The sequence below is a fragment of the Nelumbo lutea genome, chromosome 1, assembly GCF_056320005.1.
Source record: "Nelumbo lutea isolate HS-2025 chromosome 1, American lotus-T2T, whole genome shotgun sequence".
NCBI classification, from domain to species: Eukaryota; Viridiplantae; Streptophyta; class Magnoliopsida; order Proteales; family Nelumbonaceae; genus Nelumbo; species Nelumbo lutea.
The window spans coordinates 71,025,680-71,051,082 of NC_142684.1; the positions used below are offsets into that span (position 1 = coordinate 71,025,680).

General features: G+C 35.6%; 1 protein-coding gene across 1 annotated transcript; it reads right to left on the minus strand.

The window, feature by feature from the left end:
* Window positions 1-3,003: 3,003 nt before the first annotated feature.
* Window positions 3,004-24,721, minus strand: LOC148875220 (zinc finger CCCH domain-containing protein 3-like). Its single transcript, XM_088964490.1, has 8 exons — window positions 24,508-24,721; window positions 24,159-24,407; window positions 23,579-23,751; window positions 23,235-23,288; window positions 5,683-5,799; window positions 5,180-5,494; window positions 3,772-4,053; window positions 3,004-3,687 (listed from the first exon to the last, which is right to left on the minus strand). Exons 2-8 carry the CDS (start codon window positions 24,229-24,231, stop codon window positions 3,343-3,345), a joined length of 1,359 nt encoding a protein of 452 aa, XP_088820616.1. The 5' UTR covers window positions 24,232-24,407; window positions 24,508-24,721; the 3' UTR covers window positions 3,004-3,342.
* Between the last annotated feature and the right edge of the window lie 682 nt (window positions 24,722-25,403).

Genomic DNA, 25,403 nt, shown 5'->3' on the forward strand with positions numbered 1-25,403 from the left:
CAATCCGTTCACATGTGATGTTAGTGAGTTATATAATTATTCTTAATTTCAAAACTACCCTTTTACAATCAATTTTTCTCTTTATTGTTCTTTAAATTTTCAGAATAAAACCCAATTTACCAATGAAAGAACCCCCAAAAATTTTTTTTTTTTCTCTTTCTACTGTTGCTGGTTGATTTTAGGTGAAAAACACAGAAAATTTGTATTTCAAATGAAAAGAGTCTTGAGAAACATAGAAATTTGTGATCAGATCTGAAATAGTAGAAATAGTACATCTAGGCGGATATGGTTTTAGGACTTTAGATCTAGAGTTCACCACCGAATAAGAAACCTCGGTAGTTCAAACCTCAGCTACAAAGAAATAAAAGAGAGACAAAAGGTTAACATATTCTTGTTTCTCACAGAACTGTAAATGGAAGCTTCATCTCCTCTCTCGGTCCCACAAACCTCACAAGAGAATCCGCAAACCTCTCCAAAACCATTGAAAAAAAAAAATAGGCTTTGTTAGATCGTTAATGGAGGCCACTTCACATGTGAGGCGCTTGTGGGGCGCTGATGCAATCTCATATCTACTACCGAAAAAAAGAGGCCAGCTGACGTTATAGGCAATTGATGAGGGCAAGGTTCAAAATATTGGTGTGAAATGCATGATTCAAAGGGCCATACACTTGAGGGGTGTTGGACAATGTGAATGGTTTTTTTAGAAAACAAAACCACACCACCACATCAGCCCCAAGACATGAAAATCTTATCTTGGAATTGTCAGGGGGAGTCCCTGGTGGTTCAACACTTCTACAGGCTCCAGAGATGCATGCAACCTGAGTGTGTTTGTTTTTTCTTTTGCATTTTTTGAGTGGGTAGTTCAACACTTCTACCCACCTATATGACCCACCCTGACCCAAACTATGACATTTTTTACTTTTTTTCTCTATTTAATATCAACTAAGTCACTAAGATAACATAAAATGATAAAAAGTTCAAAATTATTTTTGAATAAAAATAAAAATGCACAAAAAACACTAAAAATGAATATAAAACATAAAAGAAATATAGAAAAAATAAAAATTTAAATGAAAGTATCATTTCACATTTTCACATAAAAACATAAAATTGTAAAAAAAACATAGAAATTTGCAAAAAAAAATGCAAAATTTTAGAAAAATATAAATTACATAAAACCCGAAGGAATTATAAAAAATACAGAATAAACAAAAAAAAATGCAAATAAATAACAAAAAATTTCAGCAAAATGTATAAGATGCAAAAAAGCAACAAAAATTATGAAACGTTTAGAAAAATGATATAATGCAAAGAAAATACAAAAATTACAGGAAACATAAAAAAATAGGAAAAATATAAAAATTGCAAGAAAAAACAAAAAAATTATAACAAAGCAAAAAACGCAAATAAATAACAAAAGTGCAAGAAACCAAATATAAAAAATGTAGGAAGATTACAAAAAGTGATAGATTTTCTTTTCTGAATTTTCAATGCAAGAAAATAAAACGTAAAAATGTAGGACATTTTTTTATAGAAGTTTCCATCTTTTTTTTCTTGAATTAATAGAAATTTTCAAAAAAAAAACATAGGAAAATATAAGAAATTTTGAAAAAACATATCAGATTCCATCTTTACATGCGAACCCAGATCTGTTCACTGAGGAATATGATGAACACAAATCTGGGTTTGAATCAGATCTAGCACGATCTCCTCCTCTACAGGCGATGGATCTGTTTAGCGAAACCAGATCTTTATTCACATACCAAGATGATGAAGTTTTGAACTAGATCTGTAATCTCTTACTTTACAAGCTGTGGATCTATGTTTTCAAACCCAGATCTGTCTTCACCCCATCCTCAATAGAGGACAATGAACACAATCTGGGTTTGAACCATTTATAGTGCGAATCTGATATTGAACGCAACCTCTGCCATGGCAGAAAGAACAAAGAGAGATCTGTTATGCGAACTCAACCTCTCTCATGGCAGAAAAAGCAGAGATATATCTGCTATGCGAACCCAACCTTTGGAAGAAGAAGAAGAAGAAAAAGAAGAAATAGAGAGGGAGAGAAAGAAAGGAGAAGGGAGAAAATCGCCAGACGGTTTTGATGAGAACGGCGACCTAACTTTCTCCTCTCAACCTGGCGATTTGGCAGTACAGAGCATAACATACTCGAGACTCCACCCAGCTTGACCCTTTTCCCTTACAGTTTCGACCCTCCCCTCAACCCAACTGACCCTAACCCTTTAACCCAATGAGTGCCCTCAACCCAACCCTCTTCTCCTGACCCAAATGGATGACTCAACCAATAACGACCCTCATCTTAAATGGGTGGGTGGGAGTACGTTTTTAAACGGGTGGGTTGGGTGGGCCAAATGGGTTGGGGTCAATATTGCCACCCATAATGCTGGAATTGCTCTACTGAAATAGAATAGGCTCTAGCTTTCAAACTGGAATGAACTCAGATCATACTCCCATCTGTTTCTATTACGCCTACGCTTAGACTCCTATCTAAGCTACCTACCTCTTTCTTTGTCCGTTGGAAGCAGCTGGCCGTTCATTCGGCATTCTTTCTCTTAGCGGTGTCTGCAGAGAATTCCTAAGTATGATCCAGAAGTACGATCCCCCATGGTGTTGAGTTATCAACGAGGTATCATAGTTCTATTTGGTACGGATCTTGACCCATTGCTCCATTTTTTTTTTTAATCCAAGTTCGCGTCAAAGTCTCGAGAGAATATTTACTGAATGTTTAGTGACCAAGAGATCAAGGGGCATTTTCAGCCTCATTCTCCGATCAAGGAAAGTTGGAGCCATTAGGTGTGGTTCTGAACTGGTTTGGTTTGTTACTCCCCCTCTTATTTGTTGTCGTGTTGGAGCGCAAAAATCCCTGAATGATCAAAAGTCTATTTACTTGAGTGCTAGGCCAAAGTCGGATATCGTCATCCAAAAGAATCACCCAGGGGGAAAAAGCATAAGCATGCAAGTATTGTGGGGAAAAATATATGAAAGGAAAAGGTGGCAGTAGCAAACATGCCAATCTCTTTCATCCTTCACCATACCACCATATCAAACAGCTACAATCTCTTTATGGAGCCAAATAAATATAATCTGTGGAAAAAGAAAGAATTTAAAGAAAGAAGAGACATACATTTTTCACCTGCATTTTATTCACCACAAAAAAGAAAAGCCTTCCATGCCTCCTGCCTTTACCCACCATGTGAATTTGTAGCCTAGCCCACTCCACAGAATTTGCAGGTGAAAAGGGGGAAAGCGAGGCACACATGCGAAAATTTTCCTTGCAAAGGAACTAAGCACAAAAATAGAAAGATCAATGGAAAAGATTTAATCAGATTGATCGTGTGGACGTTCTGAAGACGTTGGAGAAGTCTGGGTTGGGGAGGTCGCTTGTGGTTCAAGTGGCTTTGTATCTGAGTTCTGATGTTTGGTACTAGTAACCTCAGGCTTCCGGTCAGGCAACCTTGATGACTTGGAAGGAGAAGTTTCTGAAGACCGGGTCATTGGTGAACTTCTCTGGTAAGGGAAGCTGGTAGGATCTGCTGCTGCTATGGAAAGAGTCGGCAGGCCCATGCCATAATTGTAATATCCCGCCAATGGGTGATCATATTTGCACGTTGGTCCAAACTTGCAGATTCCATATAGATTGTAGAATGTGCATATAGCCTGGCCCTATATATTAAAATTAAAGAACATGAGATTGTGCAGCGAAACCAAGAAGATCAAGAATATGATTGAACAAGATATGCAACTTACAGGTCTCAAGGGAAGTCCAAGTGGGCCTATAGTACTTGTAGCTAAGGGAGCAATCCTCTCTCTCGGATGATGGTACTTGCAAGTGGATCCAAATTTGCAGCTTCCAGTCTTCATGTAATACTGGCATTCTGGCTGATCAGGTCTCTCAGGGAAATTTGGAACAGATGTTGATACCAAGCGCACTTGCCCACTTGAACCTGATTCACCCTGTGCCTGTGGTTTAGAGCTGTAGACAAGATTGGATCCAAGAACATTGCTAGAAGATATGGGGCTCATCGTGCTCTGATTGGCAAATAAAAATACGGATTAAGCATACAATATACTATTCAACCTTCTCTTAACTATACATTGCCAAACAGGTCACGTAAGTCATATTTGAGCCAGTACTATCCTAATAATGAATAGTTTGCTGTTTGTGCAAATGTGTTTCTAATAGTAAAACCATGGAAGAACCAACCCAGACCTTGATCCAGAGAGATGAATGGGTCCAGGTCTACACTCAAAACAATTTATCAATTCAAGTATAAACCCATGCCCAAAATATGATTCTATATGCATAGTCCAATGTATACATTAGGAGAGCAACATGATGGCAGCCAGAATTTACTCTCTCAACCTTTTCTTTTACTCCTTTGATTTGAGATTGTTTTAATGTTTGGCCCTTTCCTTGGAACCTTGATTTATTTTCTAATATTTTAATTGAGTAGGATCAAGAATAATCAGACAGTACTGCAATATCAGCATCTGAGGATTTAGATATAATTCTTTTCTGTTTGTTTTTTCTTTCCTGGTAATAATAGCATTTAGTTGATAGTCAGGTGATGATTTTGATAAGCTCATACTCATGGCAGTTATAGGTGAAGATCCAAATAGAAAATAAGGATTTTGGCCCAAGAAAATTGTGCCTTCAGAAAGAAATAAAAGAAAAAAATGACCGAGCAGAAGATTAGAAGGTTCCTGCAGCATATGTACATTAATAACAAATCAGACACCATTGAGAAACTAACCTTACGCTACAGAAGATATCGTTCAAGACAATTACTCAGAAAATGAAGAGAGTCCATACTAGAAATCCAAATACAAACCTTTGGTGCAAATAACAGCTAAAACAACACAAAGGAACAGAATGACGCTTCCACTCTCATGAGAATGCAAGTGTCAGTGCGAATGATTAAGAGAAAGCAATATAGTTAGTGACTTCCCATTTTGAACAGTTTAATAATTATGCTAAGAAAGTGTGCAGGCTGAAAAGTAACACCTGACATCTGAGAAACTATAGTTAGATAGATGCATCCTCCGTGCAATGCAGAAAATTTTCTACATAAACAGACCAACTTTCAAATATCGAATCTAAGAAAAAACCAATAATTTTAATAGATACTCAACTCAATTAAGGAATGTTACTGACCGTATAAGTGTTCCATCCTTGCTGTGCAGGTACTATGCCTTGGGAGGGTGAAAGAACAACAGGCATGTAGGCCTGGGGACCTTCCATGCGGGGACCAGAAATGTACGGTGCTCGTGGTAAAGACCAAGCTGGAAGTCCACTTACATAGGGTACACCTGATGGGGGAGCTACTGATGAACCTGTAGATCCATAGGCAGCAGATCCAGTTCCAGGCAATGCAGGTCCAAGTGTTACAGGTTGAGGATGATGGAACTTGCAAGCCACTCCAAACTTACAAGACCCAGTTCGCATGTAATATGGACATGATTTCTCTTCCTGTTAAAAAGGAACTATTGTAAAAACTGGACAATGAACCACCTTGTTGGGAGTTCAGATGCAAATCAATTACAATGGTGCCGCATAATAATCCAACCGGTTCCACAAACATAAATTATTTGAATCACCATTACATCCATGGAATGTAGATGAAAACTTCTAAATCAAAGAGAAGGAGAAGTAGGCACCTGACGCATAGGCAGTCCTAAAACATTCAGTAGAACCTGACCTGCGTCATGCCGGTCAGGTGGGTGATGATATTTACATGTTGCTCCAAATTTACAAGTTCCTGTCTTCAGAAAATACTGCAAAGAACACATGAAAGGAAGAGAACCAATTACAAAGACTGTTTACTTAGACCATAACTTCGCATAACTTCTTGTATATAAGGCCAACACTGAGAGTAAGAGATTGATGAACAGATTTCTTTGCCATGAAGAATTTTCAGATTAATGAGAACAACCAAACTGGATATAAGTCCCAACTTTTCATAATTTTAGTAGTATTTCCTTAGAAATGGTACAGCATTACCCAGATTATACAGATTATAAACTAATTGTAGTAAAAATGGTCATAGGCATGAAAACGTCCAATGGCCAATATCGCTCAACTCAAAACATTCTAATTTCAATTGTATAAAATCATCTCAAGATAGAAATTGTATTAGAAGCATCCATACAGAGAGGCTGTTTCCAAGATTTCAACCCTGGTCACCCAGGTCACAATGGAGCAACCCAACTGTTGTGCCAAATAAGAAAAATAGTTCAAATTAAATTACACAAAAAAATTAAAAAGAAAAATAAGAAAACAACAAAAAGGGAAACAGAGGAACATGTGGGCCTAACTGATCATGAAAGCAAATGAGTGGAGGCATCACAAAAGGCAGCTTTTAAAGAAAATGACTTCAAGTGGAGAAAACAAAATGGCTTGTACACATTGTGCACTTTAGTAGATGTCTCCCTTCTAAGCAGACCCTGTTAACAAGCACCAAATGTCAATCTGTTTGGCTGACATGAGCTTGGAACATCATCAGCACGTTAGTATAGTTCCAACTTCCAAAGATCTATGCATCAGCTGTTCAGCATATATCCAAGTGTCAGCAGCATTAGATCTCTAGTACTGAGTTACCCTAACAACCCTGTTGCTAACCAATATTTACAGAAGAAAGATGATGCATTAAGATTACCAGAGCCCACAATCAGTAAGATCATGTCCTAGTATTAAAAAATTTTAAAATAAAAAGAAGAGAGGTAGTTGGGCCTCCTGAAGAGGTAAGGTCCTTTTTGTTGAAGAAAACAACTAGTAAGGTATGTTTTAAAAAGAAGAGGTGTCTGTGAATGGCAAAGAACATCAAAGAAAATTTGAGGCAGGTTGAAAAATGTAGAATTATGAAAGTATACAATCAATTATAATGGAACAATAAAAGAAAAATAAAAAATAAATATGATCAACTATGTAATGAAACGGGTGGAGCCAGGGGGTCATTGAGAACATTAGGGTTATCAATGGTATGGACCAACAGACCTGAACTGATCCAAGTCTATTATATGGAGCTGGATCTGTATTTTAATTCCCAATTATTAATAGAATCAGTTCTTGTTATATATTTTGAGTCCCCCTTAGAATTTTCTATTTTGGATAAGAAAGGGTGTAGACATCTTAACAAAAGACCATTCTGTTTTGATGAAGAAAGGAGAGGATATTCCAAACTTGCATTAGGAACTTGAAGCTTGAGATTTGTAATAGTCCATGGGAGTTAAAAACTCAAAACCAATTGAAACCCTAATAGAAAACTTAATCTCTTTGTTTGCTTGGTTTCCTTAAATTGTAGGGCATCCCAGTGCACGAGGCCCCCTAATCAACCAACCAATGTGGGGTCTGGGGAGGAACAGATGTACGCAACCTTACCCCTGCACATACAGAGAGGCTGTTAACTTAAATCCTAGCCAAGCAAAATTTGTACGTATACATGCATGCATGTATATTGTGTGTGTATGCTTATAAACATGCATACATTCCATTTAGAGAAGTTCCCTAAACAACTCAGGAATGTCCCCTGCAAAAAACTAGTTTGGTTTCTAAAAGGAATTCGCATGTTCTTCTCCCACCCTATATTCATGGAACCAATTTTCACCCAAAAGCCCTTGCCATGTATGTAAAAATAAGCCCTTAGGCAAGATATATAATAAAAAATTAAACTTTGAACTACTAATATTAATTAACCACCAATATAAGGTGGGATATAAGAACAATGCGGAGTGGAGGATTAAATATATGGTCAATCAAGAGGGTCTCCACTCAATGGGTGTTCTAAATCAGACACATCATCCATCCACGTAACAGAAATAGGGTTAGTCATGTAGGAAAATAGTCCATTTGACCCAATTAAGAAACCTTCTTCCATATGTTTGTGTGGATACACATTTGTGCATGTGCAGTAAATGAGCATATGCCTTGACCACCTTCTGCCTCGAGGCTTGAGGTGTATGCCTCAAGATATTTTGAATGAAGTTTATTTCTCAGGCCAACTTCACTGCAGCATGCCCCTACTGAGTCTTGAATCAAGACATATATATGCCCATGGTCATAGATATAAACCATGACAACCCTCTTCAATGCTATTTGGAGTTCACCTTCCACTGGTGAAATAAATATACACTGCCACATCCACCTTGTCCTTTCTTTTTTTTCCGGATAAGTTCCATCTTGTCCTTCCTTTCTGAATAAAGACTGCATTTCAAATAATTCTACTACTGTAACTCAGAACTTTCACATGCAGACAAAGTTAAAAATCAATAAAAAGGAAGTGATCATCACCTGGCAGGTCCACAAAGTTAAAAATCAATAACTGAGAATTTTTGTCCAACAACAAAAGTTTTCTCAAATAGGTCATCTATATATATATAGCGGTCAAGAAATTTTCCCCTTTTTTGAATTTTTTTTTATTCCATGTCATTTTTTAAAAACCTAATGAAATGCACTTTCTCAATAACCTAAATAATCTCTTCCCTAAAATTTATCTTAAATAATCTCTTCTCTAATTCCTATTTATCTTTTAAATTATCTCTAATTCCTATTTATCCTCTCCCCTACTTTTTATCTATATCTATCTAAAGAAAGTTTGGATTAAAAATTTTAAGAATTATTTAAATATTCTAACAAAATTATATAATAACTTTAAAATATTTATTAAAAGCACAAAAAATAATTTTATATTTTTGCAAAATATATCACGAAATTATGTACTAACAATTTAAATTATGTTTTTCCAGATTACCAATTTAAATGTTTTTCAAATATTTAATAATATGTAATAGCTTTAAATAAATAATATTCAAATAACAAAAAATTTCGAATATTTAATAGATTATTTAAATATATTAATAACTAAATATTTATCATAACTAGATTTTAAATAGTTAAAATAACAAAATTATGTAACAAATTTAAAAAATTTCTTCAAAGTAGAAAAATAATTATAACATAATATTGGAATTAAGAATAATTTAATATATTACAAAATTAATAATGAAATTATGTAATAATAGTATAAATTATGATTTCATGGATAATTAAATTCGATAAATAATTAATATTTTAAAATTTAAATATTTTACATACTATTTAAGTATTTAAATAACTAAATATTTTAAATAACAAAATATTTAACATAACTAGATTTTAAATAGTTAAAATAAAGAAAATATGTAATAGATTTATAAAAATTCTGAAAAGTAGAAAATTAATTATAACATAATATTGAAATTAATAATAATTTAATATTTTTACATAATATTGTAAATAACTAATTTCACCTATATCAAGTAATAACTTGAGAAAATAACTTTCAAAAAAACTAATATTTGTTAATAATAATTTTAAACTCTTAATCTGTATTTATTATATAATTATATATACTAAAATTAATATTTATTGTATTTCAGTAATTATTCATTGTTTTTTGTGATAAATGTATTTTCAATGATTATGTATAAATTTATTTTGTTTTGTTATTTAACAGAAAACTTTCAATAATTATCAGAGATTAAACTACTATTATTGAAATTTTAATTTTAATTTATTGTACTTATTGTATTTATTGTATATTTTTTATAACTTATTGATTAATATTTATTAGAGATTATACTATTTATTGACTAATTTAATATATTTTTAGTACTTATTTTATTTTTGTAATTAGTGTATTTTTCATTATCAATATATTTTCAATAATTGTGTATTTTCGCTATAAATTTTCAATAACTATTGGAGATTAAACTATTGTTATTTATCAGAGATGAGACTATTTATTTAACTGAAATCATGAGTGTTCATGAGTTGTTCCGATTCGGTCGTAGGCTATTTGGCCGACCAAATTGACCTGGTCAGGTTGGGGAGTAGGTTAGCTGAAATCGACTAACCTTTTGTGAAAATCGACCCACACAAGTTGTATTAGTTCGAGTTGATTTTTTGGTTTGGTCAATTGGTTCAAAAGATTTGAACTTAAAAATTTAATTTAATTTTAAAAAATTACAGCGCAGTTATTAAAAATAAATTTAAAAATTAGATTTATGATATAAAACATTTTAGACTAAGAAATATGGGAAATTTCCCACTTTTCGATGTTAAAAATTATATTTAAAATATAAAATATTAATATATATCCACGGTTAGGTCGTTCATTTTTGGTTGGTTTATAAATGGCCAAAGTGAAACTAATCCAACTTGGTCGAATTGGGAAATTTTTTAACCAAAGCTGACCTAAACTACTAGAAAACCGACCAACTTGGGTCGAGTTGATCGGGTTGGTTGGTTTCATCAATTTCATGAATAAACCTAACTAAAATTAATTATTGTTATTTTTATATTATAAAAAAAATGTTAAAAATAGTATATAAAATATGAATAATTATTAACTATTTAAAAAGTTGAAAATATAAAACAATTGTATACTCTTATGTGTTTCTATTAGGGTCATTTACTAGAACACACCTTATAGTTTTACATATTTACTTAAACCTACCTTTTTTCATTTTACTAAAACATCCCATATATTTTACAACTCATTTACTTAATCAACCTTTCATTAAGGAATGTTTGTCTTGCCATTATGCCCATGATTTTTTATTCCAAAAATACCCTCAACACTTTTTTGTACATAAGGGGTATTTTAGTAAATGACCCTTTCTAATATTTAGCTTTCGCTTAATAAATCTCATGCATTGCACGGGTCCCCGCTAGTTATATCTAAAAGTATGCATTACACTAAAATACTAAAAACATGAAACTGAAAAAAAATACTAAAAAAATGAAATATGAAATGTCTTAAACCACAAATCTTACCAAAAAAAAACAAGAAAGGAACTTCCATACAACTAAGAAAAACCTAATTAGCTAATTGACTCAGCAACAACCCCCAAAGCCCCTTTATCAAGAACCTATCAAAAGATAGTATACTCCAATCAACTCAAATCAGCCTCAACCTCACCTATTTAGGGTCAGTCATATCAGTACATGACATCAAACCAAAGAAATTTTGAAAACTCTGTTTCCGTCTTGCTCTTCAAATATTGAGGTATTTGAATCAGGATTTGGATCAGGACTGTACCATCTAAACTGGCTTTTTTTGTTTGGTCTGCAGTGCTGGACAAGATCTTAACTAGGGACAATTTAGTCAGAAGAGGTATAGAGGGTGGCGGATATGGCTTGCACATTATGTAATGGAAGTGTGAAGCCTTCTAAACATTTGTTGTTACACTGTGACTTTACTTACTGGGCTTGGGTAAGACTGTTGGAATTGTATGGTGTTAAAATGTGTTTCCCAGCTGATGTGAAGGGATTCATAGGGGCTTGGTTCTTAAAAGGCTTAAGTAGGGCTGGAAAATTAGCTTGGAGCATCCTCCCCACAGCAGTTTTCTGAGCAGTGTGGTGTGAAAGAAATAGTAGAATTTTTGAAGGGAGACAGACTACAAACGAAGAGGCATTTAAAAGGACTTTGGGTATGGTGCATTCATGATTGGTAAATCACCCATTATTCAAAACACGTGTTCTTTTTTTACCAATATTTCCTCTTTGTAAGGAGCTTATAGGTTTTTTTCTTTTTGGTTTGGGAATGGTTGTATTGGGCATACTGGTTTTCCTCTGTACAGATTCTCATTGTACCTGGGTTCTATTGCATCTTTGCTTTATAGTTTTTAATGAATTACTTTACCTTACAGTTCAAAAAGGACAGCACATTATGAGATAAGAGGTTTTTTTACAAGTAAAAAAAAAAATTTGAGGTATTGGTTCATAAGGACAGCACATCATTACTTGCGCCCCTAGATTAGATTTGTCTGTCAATCATTGGTTTTTTCATATTTCTGCTATTCTTAAAACTACAAGCCTTTTTGTTCACAATAAAAATCACAGTCCTGCATCTAGCCAAAGATAACAAGTTCACCACATGAACATAGACAGCTGGACCTTGAGTTGCTTGTTGTAGATGATCTTCACAAAATACAACAGTTCAACAACCCAGCTTGTAGTAGTTATCCACGCCTAAGATGTTTATTTTTATTTTTTCAATCTCTTTAATTCTTAAACCAAATTAAAAGAACTAAAGAAAAGGAAGCTTGTCCATGCATTTAAAAAAAATAAATAAAGAAACTCAAAACTTCAATACTTTCAACCTTCATTGCAGGCATTAAACTTCAATCACCTTCTTCCTTAAGAAGAGGCTTATGCCTCAAATTTGATGGGGCATACACCTCACCGCCTCAAACCTCAAATTGATGAGCCATACCATACGTCAAGGCGACGCCTAGCAAACGCCAAAGCTATAAGGCACTCACGGAGGGCTGCTTTGCTTAATCACTAAGATATTTTTTACAAGGTGCTCTTGGATACTTTTATATTCTTAACTTTTTGATATTATAATAATAAAATAGACATTATTAAACTAAATTATTCAGTTTAACTTAAAGTACTAGTTTTTTTCCTCTTTTTCTCATTTTTTAGGGTTCAATCAACATGTATATGGCCTTGAGTCCTCAAAGACTTGAAAACTTGAACTAATAAGCATGGAAGAACTCAAAATTTTATCCAATCAACACATATTGGTTATTTTCATCATCTTTTTCTTCTTTCACCTAGCAAGTGCATGCCTGGGTGATTTAATTTCGATGAGTTCACATGACCATAAAACTTTCTTGTGACCCTCCAACAGGTCACAAACATGCTAATAATCAAATTTAAAACAAAATCACCTTGTGAGTGCATGGCTGGGTGATTTTCTTTTGATTAGTTCACAAGGTCACAACATCTTCTTGTGACCTAAGAAAACACAAACATTTTATCACATGAAATACCAAATCACCCAATGAGTTGTCAAGGCATAGACATGCTGTTATTATAGTTGTCAAGGCTTTGCCTAGGTGTTAACTAGGCAACTAGGTGCCCTTGGCTGGGCACCTCGCCTAAAAACCTTGTTTATAGCAATTAGGTGGCCTATCTAGGTGATAAGGCGCCTGCCTAAACAACTAAAATGACAAGGTGAGTGCCTTATTAAAAAATACCATTGGCATCATTACATCTCACTAAAATGTATGTTACTACATTCTATTATATACTATTGTTAGTAGAATTCTTTTTTAGTATAACTTCTCACATAACATAATTCACCCAATTAAACTAATAACTAGGTTTTTTTATGTTTGGGTAAGTCCCATTCAGGAAATCATGTAGATGTTCACTTAATTACATCTCTGCTAGGGGTAGAGAAAACCTCTTGATTCTGGTTTAGAAGTACAAATGAATAGACTAAACTAAGTAGCATCTTCCTACAGAATTTTCAAAATATACTCCCTCTTTGTTTCAGAGAAAACCAGCAAATATAAATAAATAAACTTTTTAGGCATAACAAGCAAATAGGTAATATGGTGAATTATTCTGAAGACAATGCAGTGCTAGATATTTCTCCTAGTCAACGACAGCAGCAATCTTTAGGGACAGTAAGTCTAACTCCTAGTCAACCACCGGCCATACAAGTGAGATCGGAGCCTTTGGAAGTGCAGCCGATTATGATGATTGACTCCTCTTCTCAGCAGGGGAGAAATGTTGCTGTTCAAGAAAGGGAGAAGGAGACATCTACTCCAACCACAACCCATAAAGACAACCTGCAAGGAATGGAACAATTCCCAACAACAGGCTTGGATGGCAAAGAAACAGAGCTAGCGACTATTAGAGGTAAGGTTGGTATGGCGGGTTCTTCCTCTTCCTAGGCCTCATCAAAATTATTGGAGTTGGGGAAGTTTTTGGGTGTATCTATTGATGGGCTGGAGGAAGAAACTACAAAATTTTTGGAAGGGATCGAGCATAGAATTCTTATGGAAAGGGGAAAGTTGTCAGCGAAGAAGGGGGGTAATACTTCAAGAAAAAACAGAAATGATGAGGCTGATCTGGGGCTTAAATGACAGGGCAGGAAGTTACGAAAGGGGGGTAAGAATCAATAAGAAGTAGGAAGAAAAAAGGGTTGGGTTCTTTTTGTAGAGTTTTTTATGGATTTGAAGATTTTATCTTGGAATGTCAGAGGGTTGGGTTCGGATAGGAGGAGGTTAGTTGTTGTGAGTTGATCAAACAAGCAAAATCTCAAATTGTTTTGCTTCAGGAGACAAAGCTGGAATGTTTGGATGCTGGAATTGTGAGGAGTATCTGGGGGGAGGGTCAGGTGAAATGGAGAGCGAAGGTGGCAAGGAGTAGTGCTGGGGGTTTAATCACTCTTTGGGACCCTACTGTGTGTAGACTTATTTCATGCAGGGTGGATTCCTTTTCCATCTCTATGGTTATGGAGCTGGCTAATGGGAATACTTTCCAAGTTACTAATGTGTATGGCCCTACTGAAACAAATCTCAAAGGAATCTTTTTGGAAGAGCTTGAAGCAGTGAGAGGTTCTTCTTCTCTGCCATGGGTTATTGGTGGGGATTTCAACATTATTTTATCAATTGAAGAGAAAAACATCAGGAATAGGAGATCAAGGGGAATGGGTCTTTTTGCTGAATTTATTAACCACTTAGAGCTGATGGATCTTCCTCTCGTGGGGGGAAGTTTCACTTGGACCAACTATCGAGACAACCCAACTCTTGTCAGACTGGATAGATTTCTGGTTTTTGAAAACTGGGATAATCTCTTTTCAGATTTCAAGCAAATAACTCTGCCAAGACCCATCTCATATCACACTCCAATTCAGCTCATTTGTGGAAGCAGGAACAGGTTTAAAAGTCCTTTCAAGTTTGAAAATGCATGCTTTGAAGAGACAAGTTTTCTGTCCCTTTTGGAATCCTTTTGGCATGAAGTGCAGGCCAAAGGGTCAAGTTCCTTTATTTTAGCTCATAAGCTGAGGGCTGTTAAAGAGAGGCTGAAAATTTGGAAAGTGGAAAATAGTTTGAATGCTGAAACAGAGAAGAAGGCCTGTCTAGGTCTTATTGCTGAAATTGATAGAGCAGAGGAAGCTGGTCCAATTTCTGAAGGGCTCAAGCTGAAGAGAATTCAAACTAAGGCAATGTTTGACAAGTTGGCAGTCAAAGAAGAATTAAAATGGAGGCAATGAGCAAAATCTGAATGGCTGAAAGCAGGAGACGGGAGATAGGAACACTCACTACTTTCACAAACTGGCAAATGTAAAGAACAGACTTTCCACTATCAACAAGCTTATTTGGGATGATAAGAGGGGTGATACAGATGCTGAAATCAAGGTAATTGCTACCTCTTTCTACAAAAACCTCTATAAGGAGAACTGGAAATATAGACCTTTTCCCATTGATCTCCCATTTAAAAGGCTTAGTGAAGATCAACGGATTTATCTTGAAAAACCTTTTTCTGAAGAGCATAAGATGGCAATCAGCAGCTTGGACAATGATAAATCGCTTGGCTCGGATGGCTTCTCCAGTTTATTTTACGTTAAGTGCTGGGATTTTTTTTTCTTTTGATAATTGTTAAGTGCTGGGATTTTATGAAGCAAGATATCTTAAATGCCTGCCATTCATTCCATTCTAATGCATCCCTTCAAAAGAGCCTGAACAATGTCTTTATTACTCTCATTCCTAAGATTGAAGGGGCAGTTCATGTCAAAGATTTCAGACCAATTAGCCTTCTGAATAGCTTTTATAAGGTTGTGGCTAAAGTCCTAGCTGAAAGAATGAAAGGAGTTTTGGACAGTGTGATCTCTAAAAATCAAAGTGCTTTTGTGCCGGGTAGGCAAATGATTGACTCAGTTCTTATTGCAAATGAGCTGTTGGATTCAAGGATGAGAGAGGGATGTCCAGGTTTGGTTTACAAACTAGATATTGAAAAAGCCTATGACCATGTTAACTGGAATAGTTTAGACAAAGTCCTAGAAAAGATGGAACTTTGGGCAAAAGTGGAGGAATTGGATCAAAATTTGTCTCTCTTCCCCTAGATTTTCTATTCTGATCAATGGTCAATCTGCAGGCTTTTTTGAGAGCTCTAGAGGGTTAAGGCAGGGAGATCCCCTTTCTCCCCTTCTCTTTATTTGTATTGCAGATATCCTTACTCTATTTAGTTAGAAGGCTGCAACCTCTGGTCTGTGGGAAGGGTTTGCAATTTCCCCAGGGGTGAAAAAGTGAACATCCTTTAGTTCGTGGATGACACATTATGTTTTTTAGATGCTTCTCTCGATCAGTTGAATAATCTGCTTGGGATCCTCAGCTGGTTTGAAGTAGTCACAGGACTGAAAGTCAACCTTAACAAAAGTCAAGTCATTCCAGTGGGTGATGTCCCTAGCCTTGGAGATTGTGCTACTGTTTTGGCTAGCCAGGTGGAACAGCTTCCCGTAAAATATTTGGGCCTTCCATTGGGAGCTAAAAGCTCATCTGTTGCCATATGGGATCCAATTATTGAAAGATTGGAAAAGAAGTTGTCATCTTGGAAGGCTAAATACCCCAATCTCCCCACATTTTTTGTCCCTTTTCCCTATCCCGAATAAAGTGGCTAGGAAAATTGAGACTCTCTAAAAAAACTTTTCTGTGGAGGAGTTGGGAGGAAGAAAGGAAGATCCATCTTGTAAATTGGAACCAAATCTGTCTTCCTAAGGAGAATGGGGGTCTTGGTCTGAGAAGAATCAAGGTGACAAATTCAGCTCTGCTGTGTAAGTGGATTTGGAGATTTGCAACCGAGAGAAGTGCTTGGTGGAGGAATTTAATTGCATCTAAATTTGGGGTTGAGTGGGGTAACTAGAAAACTAAACCCCCCCCCCTCCTAACTGGAGTTATTCTCTGTGGAAGAATATCATGAAAGTTGCCCCCCTGCTTGATGGGGGAATCAGCCTCAAAGTCGGTAAAGGGGACAGAATTAAATTTTGGAAAGATCATTGGTGTAGCAATCACTCCTTGGCAGAAGAATTCCCTCTTATTTTCCAGTGTGCCTCCAACCAGGATGTCTCGGTTGCTGATTCTTACTCAGTTTTGGGTAATGAAGTGGTTTGGACTCCTCAGTTCAGAAGAGGCCTTTTTGACTGGGAAATACAAGAAGCTTCAAATCTGTTGGAAACTCTACAGGCTCAAATATTTGACCATAATCAAGATGACCAGTGGATTTGGAATTGGTCCAAGGATGATGTTTTTTCAGTCAAAACAATGGCTAATTGGCTTGGTAGCAGAGTGACAGTGGAAAGTTTTCCTGCAAAACAGATTTGGAATCCTATCTGTCCTAAAGTTAATTTTCTTATCTGGACTATGGCTTTGGACAAATGTCTGTCCCGCACCAATCTCGAAAGAAGAGGGCTGCAGATTCAGGATAAGTCTTGTGTCCTTTGTGATGACCATCTGGAAACTCAGATGATTTATGCATCCATTGCTCGTTTGCTGCTTAGGTGTGGCATCATTTCTTGAAGACGGTGGGGATTTGTTGGGCCATGCCTAAATCAACTAAGGAGTTATTTTGCCATTGGAAAATCAGAAATTTGAAGAAAAAAGGGAAAGTGGTATGGACCACTATTCCGGCAGCTGTGATTTGAGCCATTTGGTCTGAGAGAAACAACAGAATTTTTAATCAAAAGGTGAGAGGGGCAGAGGATATAGTTCAGCTGGCTGTTGGTAAACTGATTTCTTGGATCTCAGTCACTCCTGAATTCAGAAACTCAAATGTAACTCATCTATTGAGAACTCAATCAATCTGGTGTCTGTAGTGGGAGTCTTTCAGACCTGCCTGTTTGTGGGCAGGTTCTGTTTTGTACTTTTTTTGAGTTAATTTTAATAAATTTACCTTACCTTTCTGAAAAAAAAAATGTGTGAAAGGAGTATAAGAAAAGACATAAGCCTCATAGAGGAAATTGTGGGAGTATCATAATGAAGAGGTGGAAGAGGAATACTAAAATCCCCACCTTCTTCTTTCTCCTCTTCTTCCTTTTCTCCACACAACAATCTTCTTTTCTTTCTCCTTTGTTTGTCTCTTGTTGTTGTAAATTCTATCAACTGAATAGCATTAGCCAACAAAATGGCATTAGCCCCATTTTGTAGGAGAGGGGTTTATATAGAGGAGAGAGGTGGTTAAGTAACTCCCCACTCCTCTCTTCGTGGGGTGCAAAGTGTCACCCCATTTAAAATGTGTTAAGGAGGGAAAAGAAAACTCTTCCTTCCTAAGGTGGCAAGTGTTACCCCACTTAAAGTGGTTAGAGGAGAGAAAATAACTCTCTCCCCTAGGGTGACATGTGTCCCTCCATTTCAAGTGGCTAAAGGAGGGAAAATAGCCCTCTTATTAGAATAAGACAAGTGGCATCCCCTTTATAAATAAGTAGGACACCTCAAAAAATTATTAATTAACGCAAATAAAATTTTTTTTAGGGCCTGTTGTTCACTAAACTAGACTGCTGGCCCCTTTCTTTCCTAAATTATTTCAGCCCGTCCATAGGATTGACTGGGCTTAAAAAGTTAGGTTAGAAGGAAATCCCCTTTTTTCTTTTTTTTTTTTTCTTTAAGTTGTGATTGGGAGTAGCTTAATAACATGCTCCCCATCCAGCAAAATTAAGGACTTAACAACTATATGTAGCATTTCTACTTTGTTTTGAAGTTTTACCATTGAAATTTAAAAGATCCAAAGGTATTGAAGAGAAAAGGCAAAAAAAAATATAGAAATATATAGAAGTTTCTTTCTTTTTTATTTTTTCCCTACTCTCTCTCTTATATTAAATAAACAACAGCTCCACCTTTGTTCTTTTCTCTTTTACTTATCCTCTATCTTAAATTTTATCAAATAAAACTATAACCTTCTTTAGTTGCTAATATAATATGAAATTGCTTTATAAAATATTTGATATGTTAATATCATTTTTGAAAGTATTGAAAAATATTGTGCTAAATATGTTTGATTTCCTTGTTTTGAGAGGAAATTTAATGTTACTAATAGAGAAAATTGTTATTTTTCTGATTAATATGCATACTGAATTCTATTTTTTTCATTCATATAAAACTAGAAAACTAAGAAAAACTTCATTTTTATTTTATGGAACTTTTATCACCCAGGCATCGCCTGGGTGGGCCTAGGTGACTACACGACTAGGCATCCCACTACCACCTAGAATCGCCTAGGTGCCTTAACAACTATAACTGCTATCAATCAAATGAAAAACCAGATATCCCAGTGAAGGCATGTTTGCTATTGTTACACCAAATGACACAAGAACAACCAATTATCATATGAAAAAATAGTAATTACCTCAATGATATACTACCTAACTATGACCAGTGTTTTAAAAATGACACAAAGGCTGAACCGTTTTTGGCTGCAGGTCACGGGTCAATGGTTCAACCTTTCAGGTCGAACGGGACAGACCAATGTCATGTCAGCACAAAGCATACATGTATTATATTAATTAAATAATGTATAATTATATTTTTTTTATCAGCAAAAGAGCATAGTTGTTAAGGCAATGCCTAGACAATAAGGTGCTCAAAAGGGTCACCACGCTTAATCAATAAGATATTTTTATACGGTGCTCTTGAATACCTTTATATTCTTAGCTTTTTGAAATTATAATATTAAAAACCAAATCACCCAATGAATGCATGCCTGGGTGATTTGATTTCAATGAGTTGGCATGGTCATAACACTTTGTTGTGACCATCCATAAGTTATGAACACTCTAATAATCAAATTTAATACAAAATCACCTTGTGAGTGCATGGCTAGGTGATTTGGTTTTGATTAGTTCACATGGTCACAATACTTTCTTGTGACCTTCCAATAAAACACAAACATTCTATCAATCAAATGAAATACTAAATCACCCAACGAGTGCATTCCTGTTGTTGCTACCCCAAGTGATACACAAACTAACTGCCATCATATGAAAAAAATAGACTATTTCTAGGGTCCATCACCTTAGTAGGAATATCAAGAAATATGAAGGTAACCTAATATGTTAAGTGATGAGTTCACAAAATCATAACACTTTATTATGGCCTCCAAAAAAACAGACATGCTATAAATCAAAGGATAAACCAAATCACCCAATGAATGCATGCCTGGTTGATTTTGTTTTGATAAGTTCACATAGTCACAACAATTTCTTACGAACATCCAATAAAACATAGACATGCTACTATCAATCAAATGAAGAACCAAATAACCCAGCAAAGGCATGTCTGCTATTGCTACACCAAATGATAGAAGAATCCAATATCATATAAAATAGAGACTACCTCTAGGTTATGCTACCTAACTATGTCGATCAAGTAATACAAAGATAGCTAAACATGTAGAGTGATGCCTAGGTGATAAGACGCTCATGGAGGACCGCATCACCTAATTGCCAAGATATTTTTTACACAAGGCTTTTGGATACTTTTATATTCTTAACTTTCTGAGATTATAATAATAAAACAAACATTATTATTTATCAGAAAAAAACAAAACAAACATTATTAAAATAAATTATTCAGTTTGAGTTAAAATACTAGTTTCTTTTTATTATTTTTCTTATTTCTTAGAGTTCAATCATGATGTATACTGTCTTGAACCCTCAAAGACTTCAAATCCTGAACTAATAAGCAGGAAGAGCTCAAAATTTTGATTAACCAACAACACACTGATTTTCTTCTTCTTTCATCCTTTTTTTTACGAGTACTTCTTTCATCCTTTTTTTTTATGAGTACTTATTCTTTCATCCTTTCTTTTCTTTTCTTCTTTTCCTAGGACAAAAATAGAGGCTCGGGCCCTCTATTTTCTGATATTTCTTTCCTTTATTCCTTTTTTCATGAATATGTTGATTTTCTATATTTTAAATGAAGTTTATACGTTTTTATGAAGACTATAAACAATTAATAGTGAAAGATGTTGTTGTTTGCTAATGGAACCTAGGGAATTATCCTAGGTTTCATACCAATCAAAAAAAATTACACTAGGTTTCATGGTTTTTATTCAAAAGAATCCCATCGCCTAGGTGACAAGGTGCCCCCCAGAAGTAAATTAATTATATTCTAACATGCATGCACACCTTTAACCTTTTAAAACCTTGCTCCAAAGTTGATGAGCAAGGTTGCTAGTATCCAATCTGATGATACAAGCAGCTTTCAATAAATTCAGATACATGAATTGGAGCAAGGTTGCCAGTATCCAATCTCATAGCAGAAACAACCTTCAGTAAATTCATATACATGAACTGGAGCTGCCAAGGGGCATTTGGGTAGGGGACACCATAGCCTTCCCCCACCCTGGCATCACACCCAATATGGCTGTTTGGTCCATGAGCATCTTCAGTTTTTTTTTTAATCATTAACAACAGATCTGAGCACCTCTATTAATTAAATGAAAGCAGATTGCATAGAGGTTTACAACAGAACCATTCATTAAACCTACTGCCATGCCCAGCCCATGTCATAGTACAGTCCTTTGCTCCCACAATGGAAGTGCATTCCCCTAAAAATAGATTCACCCTTCATCTAGCAAGCTGAAATTCTACAGTACTGGTGGCCCTTCTAACCCATCTGAACAGCGTATTCAGATTACTAGCTAGAAATTTAACCTCCCTAAATGAGTGTCTGTATGTCCGGGGCACCATTCACCCTCCTATCATCACTTTTGAGTCCGCTTCTACTTCAACCTTGTTGGGTTCAGACTTCATAGGAGAGCATAATCTCAGAACTAGAAATACAGCTACAAGTTCTGCCCTTAAAGAGTACTTATTCAGCTTAACTTTGGATGGTGCTCTCTGGGAAATCCGAATCCTTCAGAGTTTGGAGAAAAATTAGGGACAGTAAAGTTGTGATCCTATTAGCTTGCTCGGACCCCACGAGGATTGGTAACGCAATAAGGATGAAACTCCTTTTCCCACCTAGAAGGCCTTGTTATTGTCTTTGTCACTGGTATTGATCAGATAATAGAGTCATTATGGAGGGGAATGCCCATTTAATCATTGTGTGAATGAGAAGCATATCCTTTTTTTTTATGATAAAGATGAGAAGCATATCTTCAAGCACATGGAGACTAATCATTCCCTTAAAGGGGAAGATCATTGGCTTCCAGAATGAACCACCCACTCCACTAGATTTCAGGATCTACTTACTAAATTATGCATAACCTAGATAGATATGGGGTGAGGAGCACTTCAATAACAAATCTAGTCCTAAGGATTTGTATTCTGTCTTCTCATGATACTAGTACAATCCTTTTAGCTAATGATGAAAAATAATGTAATCTTGGCTAGGGCATTGTGACAAGAATTAGTGAGCATGATACAACATCATCCAGACAAATAATAATGCTCACTAGATACACCATTTCATCTTTGGTTCTCTTTTCTTCTCTTGTACTCAAACATTTCTGGCAATTTGTTTTGAAAACCCAAATACAGTGCTAATAAAGAATAAAATGGCCACCTACATGCCATAAAAGAGAATGAAGAGAAGTGTTATTTTTCATTCAGATTATAACCAATTCAAACTTCCATCCCTAGGGAGATATGGATCCACTTGTAAAAGAGGAAATCAAGCAGGTAAAATAAGGAACTTTTAAAACTTTAGAAGAGAAAATAGAAGCCACATGCCTTCAATAACTGGTTTCCAGCTTCCATTTACCTAACTATGAAAAGTTACAGCACATTAAGTGACTTCCCCCATAGATTTTGTGGGTTTAAGTAGGACGAAGTAAAAATGTTTCACATTTCTACCATAAGGTAAAAGAAATTAACTTTATGCTGATAATGTCATAATAATTTCCTTTTCTTTTTGTCATCATCATCCAGGCCTCATCCCAAATTAAGTCATTTTTTATAAGCAGCTAAATAATTTACTTAAACCATTGAATATTTGGTATTAGCCAAAACATCATTATAAATTCAATGCTTTATGACATCAAATCTAGACCAAAAGAATAGAATTTCTTTTCTTTTATTAAGAAACTGTATAAGAGCATAACACTTAGTCATGCTCACTTGTTATGTATGTACAGATAAGCCTAGTTAACCTTTTCCCCCTTGTTTCCAGTTTCTCAATCTAAGTTAATATGGGTATCAAAGGAACTGGAAGTTTAGCATATATATAAGGAGAACAAAAGTCCGTAAAACCAAATCATTCTCATTCTCTTCACATTTCAGATAATATGACACACACTAAAATATGTTCAAAGTATTATTCTACATAATATAAAATTAAAAATCTTCATTCTCAAATCTCACAGCAAATGCATATCAACATTGAGTGCATGACAATTCATAAGAAGTAAACAATCTCAACTCGTGAAGATCATGTACCTGGCAATCAGGTTGTCCAACTCTTTCGGGAAGTTCTCCTCTGTATTGAACAGCCTGTAAAAACAGAATGGTTATGACTTGTGAGAAAACATGTTGCAGTTTCCAAAAATAAATATTACCAATTGAACACCTCAGCCCAAAACTTCTATGCATCCAAGCAATAAATGAAGCCCTAAATGCAGATATTGTCAAACAGCCTCACACTGAGTGACAGATATAGGAGGTATCCCAAAACTGAAGATTCTCAAGACACATCCAAACTGAACAAGTGTAAACTGAAAATATATTCAAGTCCCGTGGATATATTCTTTGCTTATATATATATATAAAAGATGTCTTTTTACCTGTCCAGCATAAGCAGGATGATTAAAACGGCAATTGCTTCCATAACCACATAACCCTGTCCTTAAATAATATATGCAGTCAGGTTCACCTGGACGATCTGGATAAGGGTTTGAGTGAGCAGCAACAACCTCCTGATTATCATGGGGCTGAATTTTCAAGCGCCGCATGGCATCTGCAAAGGATGAGAATGTACGATCACCATATATTGTAACATTTAGTGCTTCGATCATGAAGGCATTGCATCCATAGCCATAATTGTGAAGAGCAACTGATTCCGACAAAAGTACAAATACAGAAAAAATAGAAAACGTAAAATAACCCAAAATCAACATTAAAAAAAAATTATGAAAGTTGGAGCTTCAAAAATGGACGCATTGTAGCAATAAGCAATAACTTTAAACAAATGAAGTACAACCAAAACGAACAATGTAAGAAATATAAGAATAGCAAACACCAAATAAAATATTAACCCAAATTGAAGGAGCTCCGGTTTTAACATCAAAACATAACAAGATAATTCAGCATAGTCGTGATAGGCATCAAAAGTGGAACAAAAAGAATTAAGACAGATCAAATTACCTTCGAGGTTATCGGCCGAGGCATTAGAAGAAGTGGACACAGCATTATTCTGAACCTGCCAATTATCCGGCATCGATAACGAACTAAAACCCTTACTCTAACCAACAGCTACAAGGATTAAATCACCCCAATCCCCTCAAGATAAAAAGGGGGAAATCGTAGAAAAAAAGGATAGGTGTCAAATCTGTCTCCAAGGAAACAACATTCAATCAATTCCACCCGAAATACTACCAGCTCACCATGACCGATCTGTCATTCAATCAGCAATCCTAAGGCACTCGATGTTAAACAAATTTACACCAATTCTAGCCGGAAAGGGGGAGAAATCGCAGAATTGCAAATAACTTACTGATATCAATCTATATTCGGTTTATAGACGCTTGGATGACAAATAGAAAAAAACGATCAGTCGATGGATTCCCGTTTCCCTTTTTTTTTCGCTTTATTTCGGATTCAAAGTAGAGAAAATTGGGGATCTTTTTTGCGTCTTTTATTATTTTTAGAGAGAGAAAGAAAAGGGAGGGCCCGAAGTATGAAAAAGGGTCTCTTTTTCCCTTCCTCCTATTTCTAGTTTTGAGCACCTACACATTTATTTCCATTTTTTTTTTTTGTTTTTAATTACTTTCATCAATCACAGTTTCTTTAAAATCCAAATTATTATTATTATTATGGAAAGAATAATCGTCACCGTAAATAAGCGCGAAACCGTTGAGTGGTGTTTGGCCGTTGGATGCAAGCAACAGTGGGACCCAGGGAAACCGAAGCCACTCTCATAATCCACGAGGCCGACGGGTTGCTCTGCTATTCGCGCCTCGAGGGCAAGTGGGTCCCTCCATTCCACCGCTCTTTTGCGGATAAATTCCCCGGCGATTTATGCGCCTGCGGTCTCCCGAGCACCTCCCTGCCTCTCGGCGCCCGGAAGAAGTGCGGGAGACGAAATGACGCCTTTTTTTTATTTTTCAAAACTTCCCTTCTAATTCTCGCGAATTCGGACTTCGTCCTCACACCGTCTCCCTTGCAGTTGAAAACATCTCCGGATTTGTATTATGGATAAATTGCTGAAAATTTTCTTGAAGTTTCTGATTGATTGTTGCTAAAACTTTTTTTGAAACTTGATAATTGCAATCACCTCCTCCATAGTTGCATTAAACACAATGATATCCAAAATATCCATACAATTAGTTTTAACCAAAATATTTATTTTTCAAACTTTCTCTTCATATGAATACGCTAGCTCAAACCATT

Coding starts and splice junctions, on each gene's coding strand:
- LOC148875220 (XM_088964490.1), bottom strand. CDS start 24,231: ATGCCGGATAATTGGCAGGTTCAGAATAATGCTGTGTCCACTTCTTCT. Junction 5,495..5,682: donor TAGGACTGCCTATGCGTCAG/GTGCCTACTTCT, acceptor CCTTTTTAACAG/GAAGAGAAATCATGTCCATA. Junction 3,688..3,771: donor TTGGACTTCCCTTGAGACCT/GTAAGTTGCATA, acceptor TTTAATATATAG/GGCCAGGCTATATGCACATT.